The sequence below is a fragment of the Nipponia nippon genome, unplaced genomic scaffold, assembly GCF_047370975.1.
Source record: "Nipponia nippon isolate SJK-2023a ecotype South Korea unplaced genomic scaffold, ASM4737097v1 scaffold_7, whole genome shotgun sequence".
NCBI classification, from domain to species: Eukaryota; Metazoa; Chordata; class Aves; order Pelecaniformes; family Threskiornithidae; genus Nipponia; species Nipponia nippon.
Window position 1 is genome coordinate 50,475,355 of NW_028262391.1, and position 12,294 is coordinate 50,487,648.

At 46.8% G+C, this 12,294-nt stretch overlaps 1 protein-coding gene across 4 annotated transcripts in view; it reads left to right on the forward strand.

The window, feature by feature from the left end:
• Positions 1 to 12,294, forward strand: part of CRISPLD2 (cysteine rich secretory protein LCCL domain containing 2) — a 32,051-nt gene continuing 19,757 nt past the window's right edge. Inside the window, exons 1-5 of one of the 4 annotated variants that reach the window (XM_087738509.1) lie at positions 1 to 138; positions 736 to 806; positions 924 to 970; positions 5,008 to 5,333; positions 10,597 to 10,715. In XM_087738509.1, the coding sequence (XP_087594635.1) occupies positions 5,091 to 5,333; positions 10,597 to 10,715 (362 nt within the window). In that variant the 5' untranslated portion in view covers positions 1 to 138; positions 736 to 806; positions 924 to 970; positions 5,008 to 5,090. Of the gene's footprint in view, positions 139 to 719; positions 971 to 5,007; positions 5,334 to 10,596; positions 10,716 to 12,294 lie in introns of all 4 variants that reach the window. The other 3 variants (XM_087738510.1, XM_009477434.2, XM_087738511.1) reach the window with 3 other exon arrangements.

The window sequence follows — 12,294 nt, forward strand, 5'->3', positions numbered from 1 at the left end:
TAGGTGCTTCACTACCTTTTTATTTTCCTTATTCTCTGTAACTCCCGGAGTTCCAGGGAGCCGGAGCAGCAGGGCTGAGCCGGGGGTGTGCGTGGGGAGCGCCAGCGCTGGGCGAGCTTTGGGAACGCACCGCAGAGGGTAAGGAATCTCCTGCTTCCCAGCCAAGCCCTGGCAAAAGGGGGCTGCCCCGGGGTGCGCCCAGCCCGGCCCCGCTGCCAGAGCCGGGCACCCCGCGGCTCCGGGGGGCTGCCTCAGCCCCGGCGCACCGGGACCCGCTGCGGGATGTCCCCGTGGGCAGCGGGAAATGAGGCAGCTTTAGTCCCTCGCAGAAGAACCCTTTTTCTTGAATTCCCCCGCCCTCCTCACCGGAGCCCCTCACCGAGGCGTCGCGGTCCCCCCTTGGCGGGGAGGATGCTCCGGGGACCCCGCCGGGCTGCCAGCTCTGCCCTCCCGCTGCCTGCAGGGGAAAGCACCGCCCAGCAAACCCTTTTATGTGATCGTCTGCCTGCACTCCTCCTCCTCCTCTCCCCCTCCCGGGTGTTGGGTTACAGCCCCGGGGAGGACAGTCCCAATTTGCTGAGCCCCAACGACTGCCCTCAAACTGCTGAGATCCCAAGCGACACCCTCTGCTCCTTGCTCCTGCCTCCTCTTCGTGGGTTTCCCCCCCCTCTTTTTTTTTTTTTTTTTTTTTTTTTCCCTTCTTTTCGTTATTACTACAGGCCCCTTGCCAAACAGGATGGTCCAGGGTTGTCCTCTTTGCCTGGAGAGCATAAATACCACTGGGGAGCTCTGGGAGGCTGCAGTTGGTACGAGCTGCTGAGCTGAGACCTTGCATTCCTCGCACCTCCTAAGGCTTATTTCATCCTTTCCCCCCTCCTCCTAGTTTAAATATTTCAGATATATAATTTATTTTCCACAAGCAGGCTTGGAGGAGCTACAATTTCCTGGGGAGTTGGAAGTACTCGGCGAGGTAAGTGTAAGCTTTGGTCCCTGCTTCTGGAATGTGGTTTGGGGGGTGGGGGGGCGGGCAAGAAATGTCTCTAAGGAGGCACAATTTTAGTATCTCCTCACAAAAGTTGCCTGCGTGGTGTAAAATAGCGCAATGCTGCCTGAGCTTCCCTTCTGTATGCTTTGCAGAGGTTAACGCGAGATTGATAAACGTTAATCTTGAATGAATGGGAGCAGTTTGCAAGTAGAGGAGTGGATTTCTACACAAACAGAAAATCTCTAAGGGATGCTGCAGCAGTCTCTAATAGCTGGCTACCCATGGCACATCTAGCCTGCTCCAGGAAGCCTGTGTTTATGCAGCTCTGCTCTAAAGGCCTGTCTAAAAGGAATTTCACAGTGTCGCCACATGTTGTGTCTGTTACCAGTGGGTTTTCCGTGTGGTTTTGCGTCGAAACTCACCCACTTCAGTTCTGTGGGAGAGGATTGTAATGGAAGATCCAGATGTTTTGGCCCACGGCCCTGAAGATGCTGAATGCGGAGTGTGTTCTGTGCAGACAACATTATGTCCTATGTCAAAGGACTTGTCATCCCACTTTGCTTTTGAAGCCCACACAGTTCTTCAAAGCTTGACATGTGTGCATCTTGGTTAAATAAATGACCCGGGGTTTGATGCATTAAGTATGTTGTGGCTTTATCGCTGGATTTCTTTGCACAGGTTAAAAGCTGATCCCACGCTAACTCCCTTCGGCTTTGGTGTTTTAGATGCTTTGCTGGTATCCCCTGCTAACTCTTTCATTCTCCTGCCTTGTCAGCTTATTCCATGTATAACTCCGCAGATCCCGGGATGTTTTAGCTGCAAATGTCATCCATAACTGAGGAGTAGACACCCACTCGTGTACTTTACCAGGGAGGCAGTTAAAGATCAATAGCCATAAGGAATAAGGTGAAACGAGGACATAATGAATTACAGAAGTCTGCCTGCATGTGGCTTAGCAGGCAGCGCTGCATGCCAGGCTTCAAATGCTACCAGCTCTTCTGCTCTCTGTGAAATGCAGACACCATCCATTAGCTGGGGAAATAGCTTTCTAAAAATAATCTTTTCCAAAGTCCGGTGCTGCTTTTCAGCTTCCTCAGACCCCAGAAGAAGGCCTCCCCTTTGTCCCCAGTTTGGACAGGCTTTACAGGGTATTAAGGAGTCGGTTTCTGCTGACTCACCCGTTTCTGATCGCTCCCAGATGTTTACCTGGCACCAGTATCAAGGGCCTGATGCGTTTCAAGGGAAGCTGTGCTAATGCTCCTCTTGAACCCTTGAAAACAACAGCAGAGACTTCCTCAGCTGACTGTCAGGTGATAATTTTTTCTGAATAAAGTCAAATCCCAACTCAAAGGCAGTATGATTTCAGTCTTCCCCGATGAGGAGTTCCAGATGCAGCCTGGAGGCATTGCCCCGGCTCTGCAGGGCGCTTGGCCTGGCTGGGCTTTAACACATCTCCGAGCGTTTCATTGCACCTGGGCACGAGGATATTAAGAGAGGCAAATGGGCAGACATCTGAAATCAATGAGAGCTTTCTGAAACGTGAGCATCTATCTGCTGCTTTTAGTTAATCTGGCCAGGCAGCTCTTTGCTCCCTGTCCCTCTCTGATCACTTCATCCTTCCTTTGGATGCTCAGCACTCCCCGCCTCGAGCCAAAGCAGAGGAAGGGACCTGCACGCCCCAAGTGAAAAAGAAGATAGTGCCAAAGTGACCTGATTTTAGAGAGGTGCCAGTATCTCCTCGCTCGCAAATAGGATACAGGGAAGAACATCCTGAGGAATAATGCATCATCTGTTGCAAGGTTTTGGCTGCGACACGAAACCAGACGTGTTGGCTTCATTGCGTAGCCCTGAGTGGGGCAGCTCCTCTGGGCTTTCAGATGTTACAGCTGATTTTTTCAAGCTGCCCTGTCTGTAAGTTCAGTGTTTGCCTTAAATGGGTGGTGGATATGGGCTCCTATTTAGCAAAGGGCACCCGGCCAAATGAGGGGGTACAACTGCAGCGTATATTAGCTGTCTGTTCTGCCTGCTCTACCTACAGGGCAAGCTGCAGTTAAAATTGCTTGTGCTAAATGGCCACATTGTAAACGGCTGTGGCAGAGCATCTATTTTTAAACTCTTAGGGAAGTGCCTCAAAGTAGGAATTGTTCCCTGAATTTGGGTCAGACAGTCTACAAAAGCAAGAGCTCGTTTTGCCTCCCCTGCCCTTCTGTAGCTGGGTTAGAAAGTCGGGCTGCTGCCTGGGGGGGAGCAAATGCCAACAAACGGGGCTGAGAAGAGGATGAGGTTAAAGCAATATTTGTCCCGACGCCACCGAACGTCCTGTCTTTCAGGTGTGCCTGGAGCTGGGGACAAGGCGTGTGTGTTCGACTTGCTCTGCAGAGCAGGACATAATGAGAAGCCGTTACCTAAATGGAGCAAATTACATCCCTGCATTGTTCTCGCAAGGCAAAGGATTAATGCTCTGCCTGGAGAGAGACTGAGGGCAGCTGGTTTTCATCTGCTTTAATACAGTACAAGTCAGAAGCCTCAAACAGCGACTTTGTCTCTTTTGTGTAGAGAGCCAACAAGTTTTCAGGGTTTCTCAATGGCCTCAGAGGTTTTGGGGGTCCCCACCGGTGCAAAGCGCCTTGCGCTTGCCACTGCCCTCTGCAGATGCCTTTGTGCTGGGTCTGGGGAACAGGGGTTTCGGACTTTGTGCTCGAGCGTAGCATTTTCAACTGGGAGATGGAAGACGCTGCCCTGCCTTGAATGGCTTCCAACTTGTCCAGTCTCAGTGTATCCAAATCCCATGTCACTGGGCTGAAACTTCTTGACTAATTCCTTCTAATCTGGTGTTTATGTCCTGATGCTGCGTAGGAATGCTTTCAGCGTGTCTTTTAATCGTGCCGTCAAAACTAGATCCTCACCTAGTGTTGAAGACGGGGATGGCGAACCTTTCTTCCAAAATTTAGCCTTAAGGAGAGAGGATGCTGTTCTTGCCCATCCGTATGGATGCTTATTGCCCCTGATGGACTGATTCTGCTCTGGTGGCTCTTAGATCCCACCTAAAGAGCACTAGGTGCTGCAGAGCCATGTAGCAGCACAGATTTCCTTCCCTGAATAGCTGATGATCTAAATAAAACCAGCCAAGATGTACAAGGCTCATTAGACAGAGAAGTCAGGGCGGGGGGAGAGGAAGGGAGGAAGAGTTGGGAAGTGGCAGGTGGAGCAGGAGCATCATGGAGCAAGGGAGGGGACTGGGGATTAAATGAAGCCATTCAAACCCAGGAATGACCAAACTGAGACCATCTCTCCAAGGCCCCGGTGCTGACAGCTACTTAGCATGCATGGGAACACCTAATCTTCTGGCCAGGGGAGGACAGGTGCTCCGGCTCCTCTCTTAATCTGCCATAATTCATATCGCTGGCCACGCTCCCGCTTGCCGTAAAGCAATGCGTCAGTGAGAACACCCCGGTGCGTCATTCGCCAGTAGGGATTTTAGTTGTTCGATGTTACGGTGACATTTCACATAAACAGCTGCTTTCACGGAGTCTGGCAGCTGCTCTGCTGGAGTCTATTGGCAGAGCGGGGCCTCCAAAATAGCTCTTGCTGATGTCTGACCTCTGCGATCTGGCTTGCTGGGAATTTTACTTTCCCTTTTATTCATATCCGTTCTCCACTTTTTAACAGCTGGTCTTTGGGCGAATAGCTTCAAATGTCTCCCCTTCCCGCCTGTGAAGGGATGGAGCTGGGATTGTTCAGAGCTGTTGGGCATTGCTGGGTGACACCGCACCCCTGGCATTTTTGGTGGGGAAGGCATGCGCCGTCATGCCTGGGTGCTGCCTGGCTAATGCTCGCTCCCAGTACAACTTATGGTGTTGTTCAGGTCTTCCTCTCATTAGGGTGAACGATAATTGCTTGGACTGTAGGCATCACTCTTTTTGAAGCCGAAATCTGGGTTGTGTGGCTTCCTCAGTGGGGGTCATATGCACTGAGAGCTTCTCTGGCACTGCTCTGACTGCCTGTTTCTCCCCAAAATCCAGATCCGCGCTGAGCCACAGGAGTCTCTGCAAGAAACCCTACCGTCGCCTTCATCTCCGCTCCTGCTGGCTGTAGAGGAGGAGGCATGAATCCTGTCCTGCCTTGGATCCTTCCTCTTGGATGTGTACTGCTCCTGACAAAGGCAGCCGAATGCTTTATCTTGCCCAACTCAAGTCACCTGGAGAGCATTTTGAGTAAATATCAGGATGGGGAAACTCACTCCAGATCCAAGAGAGCCATTTTATTCTCAGACAGACAGGAGATATTGATGCTCCACAATAAATTGAGAGGTCAAGTATACCCAGAGGCCTCTAACATGGAATACATGGTGAGTCTAGCTCCCGATACCTAACTTTTTTTTTTTTTTTTTAAACTTAATTTTAATTTTCCTTACGGTGCAAGAGGTGTGGCAAATTTCCTCTAAAGTAAGTTTTTCTCCAGAGGTTTCCTGGAGCAGTTTCATTCCAGAGTGAACGATGCTTTAGATCATTGGACTGTTTTGGTTGGAAAGGGCCACTAACGGGTCATCGAGTCCATCCGCTGCATAGTTTCAGGACTGGTTCCATTATTCATAATCTAGCGTCTGGCCCAGCCCTGGACGCATCTCCAGTGATGGCAATTCCACAGCCTGCCTCAGCAGGTTCTTCCATTACCTTAATGTCATAAAAGCATCAAATTTTCCCTAGTGTTAAACCCACGTTCTCCCTGTGAAAGCTTTCAGACCGTTGTGACTGGTGTTTCGGGACACCACAGTCTGCTCAGAGAAACCTCTGGTGGTCTTTGGGTTGCTGTCAGCTACCGCCCAACGCTGGAGGTATCATCTGCCCTTTTGTCATACACTGATCACCAGAGATTATCAATGTGAGCCAAGCATCCGTGATCCTGCTGGGAATCTGCTTGGCACCTTAGAGAAACAGGGTTTGAGGAATGTGGCTCCATCTGCAAAGAGTTTCAATCAGTGGAAATAGCTGGAAAGACTTTGGGAGTTCATGGGTGGATGGGTCAGTGCTATTGGCTTTTCATAGTTCAAGAAACCAAAATAAAAGTTTGGTCAATGTATTCTCCCACTTCAGAGGGAGAGCTTAAAAGTATGAGTATGAAATATGCCTTTACCATCAACAATTCCGATGAATAGTTTTTTTTCACCTGATGCCAGAGACCCTACTTTGAGCTATTTTTGACAAGCCATCAAAATATTGTGGGGCCAGAAAATGATGTAGGCAAATAATTTTTTTTTTTTGTACCTTTTCCCAATGTGCAAATATAGTTATGACCAAAACTAGCCTGACTTCAACTGTGCACTCCTGCTGACAGATTAAATGATTAATGATTTGTTAAGACTGTGTTTAAAAGGGTAAAAGAAATAGTACACTAAATGTAACATAAAATTGTTTGCCAGCTGTGCTGAAATGAGTGCTGCAAATGGAAAATCCCGCCTTTTGTGATGGTAGGGAAAAGGAAAAGGGAAGGGAGAGCAGAGGACAGTAAGGAAGGACAACCGTCCATCAGTTGGTCCTCGTTAACATTCACCCTGCTGCTCTTTCATCCCGCTTTTGTCAGAAATCTCATGCCTTTCTAAGAACTGGTGCTTTGTATCTCTCTCAGCGGGCTCTCACGTTATCCTGCAGGCTGCCTGCAAGGTACTGCCAGAGAAGAGGTGACTTGAATAATTTCCAGAAAGTAAACACAAAGCATGAGAAAGCCAAATGTGTTTTGCTTGGCTTTGAGGATCTGAGAGGGCTGCTGTTGCGGACTGTCCACTGGCCGACTGCTGTTTACGCTTGCAGCGTGGTTACACTTTTATGTTTGCCTTTGCTCAGTGTGCTTTTCTAGTGGTTTTTATGGGCGATCGAGGGTAAATGAAAGGGCCTTATATGCTGTGAAGAAAGAAGCCGAGTATAAGATGGTGCTACTTGGAAAGGCTATAATCAGTCTTTCATGTATTCGTGTTTACCCAATATTACTTGGAAATGCTGTGTATATTCTGAACGTGAATTTCACTTTAATCCTTTGTTCTGCAGAGGACATTTCTCATTTGGACTCGTTTAAGAGGACGGTCTGTCTTTAGTACCGTAGATGAACTTTTTTCCTTTGGTGCCAGTGTGGAGCATCACAGGCGACGTGTGGTGCTAATTTGTGGATAAGTAGGTAGAACTTGTTCTTGCCCATCAACCTCCAAACGCTGCCTTGTGAAAGTCCTTTCTCCCAGCTCCGTATCTGACGTATTTAAGTGATCTAAAGTGGCAAGGGGAGCTAAGGTATTCCAGGAAAGGGACGTATTTATTTACTACAGGATGAACTTTAGTCAGTGGAGGCCGTCAATAAGAAAGCAATAACACAGTTTGTCCCATGACTTATCTGGAGATCAAAAGAGTTATATACATATGGGATAAAGGTGAAGTGGAGTGAAGAAATGAAGGAAGAAATAGTTTTGCTGCTGGGTTTGTATGATTAATTGAAAGCTAGCACAGGTATTCAGTGTTAATGGAAAATGAGTGAGCAGAGTACATCTTCCTGACAAAGTTGGTCAAATACAGAATTACCTTAACCCCTGTAACAGCTTTGTGATCAACACTTCCACTGTGTGTTTGGACATGTAACAGCAGTCTCGGCAGTGGATGGGTGCCAAGACCAAAACAAACTCCTTGTTAATGAACACAGAGTAAAAAAGGACATAATAGTTCCTAAAACACCTTGACCTTTTAAGATGGCTTAGTCAGATGGCTTTCAGTAGTCATGAAAGGCAGAAATCTTTCCTCTTGCGGAGGCCTCAGACAGCTGGATAAAATGAAATTGTTCTCAGTACAGATTGCTGGAAGGAAAATAGTTTGTTTTCATGTATAAGGTATCCATCCTTCCTCTAAACTGTAGGGTGGTGACTTTCCTTGTCAGGATGGGATAGTATTTCTGTGTGGGTTAGCAAAGCATGTCCAAACTTCTGCCAGTACATGTCAATCCTGGACTCTCAGGCCGCTTTTAAAAGTAAATCGTCAGTATTGCAAACAGTCTAAGCTGGGGAGAAAAATGAGGGAGTAACCTGATCACTACAGCTCAGGTGGCTAGGGTTAGGTTTACAGACTAGTTAGGCTCAGTAAATGGACTCCTTGTAGGGTATGTTCTTATTAAATCGGAACCTACAAACTGTAGTATAGTGTGTGTATGCCATGCATGTATTTAACATGTACAGGGAATACTGTACTTTGAAAGGCCGTTACAAATTTGCAGGAGTAAAAAAGAGTCCATGTGCTAAATCACTTGGAATCGCACATAACCGAAGGCTTCTTGATCTCTGCTTGAGAAGGAAACTGAGCGTAGATGTGCACTGCCCCTCTGGCTTCGGTAGTCTTCCTAGATACTGCTTTGAATATTGGCATAAAGTCTTCTTGCAAGTGTAGCTGGGAAAGTCTGAAATCTCTTTTTTTGTGTGTGTGTGTTTATTGCTCTGAAATAATTCCAGCCTCCTGACCGCATTCACGTCTGAGAAGCAAGAGGCAAATAACTTCTCTAATTTAAATGGGATGGCTTTGTAATCTGATGCCTGCAGAAATGAGCTTCTCTACGCATCAAGCTCAAAGCCATGCAAAGACATAGCTCATTCCCAATTGCCTGTTGAGTATCTTTTGTCCAAGTTCATTTATTTTATCCGTAGGCATCAAAGGAAGATGCAATGTGTACGTTCACATCAATTTCCATTTAATGGCCTATTGCTCATAACAACTCTGCATTAAATTAGAAGATTTGGAATGTCTCTGCCTTTGAGGCTGCAGGGAGTAACGCTCTGCTAGAAAGTCTGAAGTACTAGCAGCATGTTACGTCTTGGGAGAGTTTCTGTGGCTTATGTGTTGGATGGGAAGGCGGATTGTGGCTGGTCATTGCCTGGTGCAGAAAGTGGGAGACCACAAAAAGTTGTGTGTCTAGGCACAATTGCAATAGTCTGCTTGAACAGAGGTTTGGAAATGTGTGTGTGGTGGGTCAGATCCCATACACCTTCAAGGAGCTGGAGGGCTGAGACGGAAAATGGTTTTATTCCCTCTGTCAGAGCCGTGTCCACACGGGGTTTTGCAGACTGACATGAATTTGCTTGGCCACTGGTCAGTTCAAAGCCAAGCTGATGAGCTCAGAGCAGCTCTGGGATGTTGTGGGAATTTGGGTTGCTGAGCATGCTTAATGATAAGCTGTTCTCGGAGGTCTGGGCTGTTAGCTCAGTTAGATGAGCTCATGTTTGCCTTACGAAGATAGTGTAGACACACCAAGTTCCAGGAGACACTGCGTTTTCCTGTCATCTTAGCCAGGGACATGCGGTCCCTCCCCATCCCGGTTATAACTGCCCAAGACTGTGTTCAGATACTAACTCGGAATGAGCACTTGATGGTTTTTAAATGTGTTTGAGAGCCTAAATGCCCTCCAAACAGGCTCTGACAGGTCCTTTGATATGTTTGAGATCACAAGTTGCTTTTCTTCTGGAGAAGATGGGACTTGGAAAGACCAGCTGGTTGTGATGGTAAATGTCCAAAGAAAACATAATCTCACGCTGGCACGTGAATGGGCTGGAGACACATTACAAGACCTGTCTTCTCTTTGGTTTTATTTGTAGAAATGTGTGGTAATATTTTAATCCAAATGAATTATCCTCTAAGGACTGCTCTGAATAGACTAGCTGTCAGTAATTACACAATGAATTCAGGGCACTGTCTACTGGGTCCAGCAAGTCTGGCCTTCAAAACAAATACACTCCTGGGCAGTGGAGCCAATGAAGCCTGCTTTCCTATTTGCCTTTGTATCGTGTTAGAGCTCTCGTTTGGCTTACAGCTGGGTGATATTCAATGAGGACTGATCTCACACCAATGTCCTTCCCTCAGTGGGAACATGAACGGGATTTGTCACTTCTAACCTCATGCCTGTTTCAGTGAGAATGATATTAGCTTAACAGCTCTGGGACCTTGCCACCTCTGTTAAATTTGACTGGATCCATTGGTGGACTCAGCAGTCAGTCTGGAAGGAGAAGGGGAGATGGAACCGGGAGATATCCTGGAAATATCCTGGTAGTAAGGACAATGGATGGAAAATCGTGCTGCAGCTACATCAGAGCACTGACTGCATGTTAGAAGTCTTGTGGATCCCAGAAATAGGTGTCACAAGGAAGCGCTGGGATCTCTGTCCTTGATGGTTTTTTGGTTGTTTTTTTTTGTTTGGTTGTTTGGGTTTTTTTTAATAAACACATTAGAAAAACACCTGCAAAGAATGTCTTGTGTTTTAGGGTGGATAGTCTAGATGGGTTCTTGAGGTCTTACAGGGTCTGTTTTCTGCTGACCTATGCAAAGCATCTCCTAAGCAGCATGACATCAAGCAGGAAAAATAATAGCCCTTTAGTGCCCTGCATTTCCATGGCAGGGGGACACCTTGAGAAACTTGCTTTTAGGTCAGGGCACATTATTAAAATGTGCTGGCTTCACAAGGACAGGCCAGACACCAGGGGTGAGCTGTAATTTAGTCTCTTTCTCTCTCCTCTAGTTGCTGTTGGTTGAGTCTCTTGATCTAACAAGCTTGAGATGACAAATTGACCTGTTTTTTTCTCTCCCCACCCCCTGAAGACCTGGGATGATGAGCTGGAAAGATCAGCCCACGCTTGGGCTCAGCAGTGCATCTGGGACCATGGGCCTAGTGCCCTCATCAGGTCAATTGGACAGAACTTGGCGGTTCACTGGGGCAGGTAAGAGTTGGGGTGCTACAAGCTCATTGCAAAGAGCAATTTATGGATCCTTCTTCACAGCCAGTTGGAAAGGTTTGCCTTGTTGATGCTTAGTAGAGCACTGAGGAGACGGGAGAAAAGGTGAGGATCAATAATTGGTGTTGCTGCAGTGAAATGATTATAACGATAACATCTGCAGCCACCTTCAGCTGACTGTTCCCAGCAAAGCAACACTGATGTGAGTTACTCCATTGACCTGTATCTCCGGGTACTGCGGCTGTAATGTGCCTGAGGTCACCCTTACTTCTTAAGGAGAACAGTTACAGAAGCCATAGCCCTTGCTCCTAAATCTGCTGTTTCGGGGGTTTTCTGGCACCATGCTGAGAACGGGCTGAAAGCTGGTTTCTCAGGAACAATGTCTGGACTCGGCTGCAAGTTCAGAACTCATTGCTGTAAACGTTTTAATTATCCCTTACTGTATTTTCCATAAATATTTATCCAGCTCCTAATTTCTCTTTACTGAAACCACTTTGCAGATTTTTTTTTTTTCAACTTCCTGGGGAAGGTTTTTAACCTAGAGTTGTTAACCCAGCTAGGAAAGCGGAGGTTAAGGCTTCCAAATGGATTTGCCTCTCCATCTCATGGTGAAATTTGTTTATTGTTAAGCCCCTGTCATTAAGCCTGTTACAGGTTAAGCTTGCTTTGTACAACAAACATTTTGTACGTGCTCGGGAGCCCTAATGAGTGGAAACGCAGTTATGCTTGTTGTAAATCAGGTAGAGCTTGGTTGAAAGCAATGGAAATTTGCTGGTGTGAAATTGGCCTGATTATAAAAATCGGGCCCGTTTTTGTTGGCAGAATTAAATAATGATTGGAAAGTAGAGTGGTTAGTCCATTGGAAACAAAGTCAAAAGATCGGGCTGTTCTTGGCTCTCCTACAAGCGTTCAAGATGGCCATGGGTTACTGATGGGGGTAGATCCAATCTCCCTCCCTTTGCAGTCACTGAGAGGAAAAAGAAATCGGATTTATCTCAGTTTTTTCAGGAACGGGCCATAACTTGATTGCCTCAATTTCCTCTCCGGTAAAATAGGATTCGGAAAGTATTTGCTTAATGACATCATGAGATTAATATTTTTAAAATACTTCTAATGAATGATTTTTAATGAAGAGTTGGCTGAAAGAACAAACTCCAGTTGGTAATGATATCATTTGTATTTCTGGCCGCTTCTTTCATGTGAGCTGTTGAAAGCAATAAAAAGTAGTGGGTTTGAAGCACTGCTCAGCTTTGATACAGAATTTGCAGATTGCTCTGTTTGCTCACTGCATATGTAGCATGCAAAACGCATGAGTTTCTATAGGTAGTTTTAACACTGTTCCCCCAAAACTGCACAAGTAGCATCAGTGCTGCTACAGACCGCAATATCTGGTGCATAGGTTGCACAAAGTACATGCAGCGTATGCGGGGGCATGGTACAGGGGGAAATTGCTGCAATAAAAGGTGGGGTACGTGTGTAGTGCATCAGCTATCCTGCACCAACTCTTGGTGCGATGCGAGTGTGAAAAAGCCCACTCGCTTTCAAAGGTCTTACAGTGTTAACT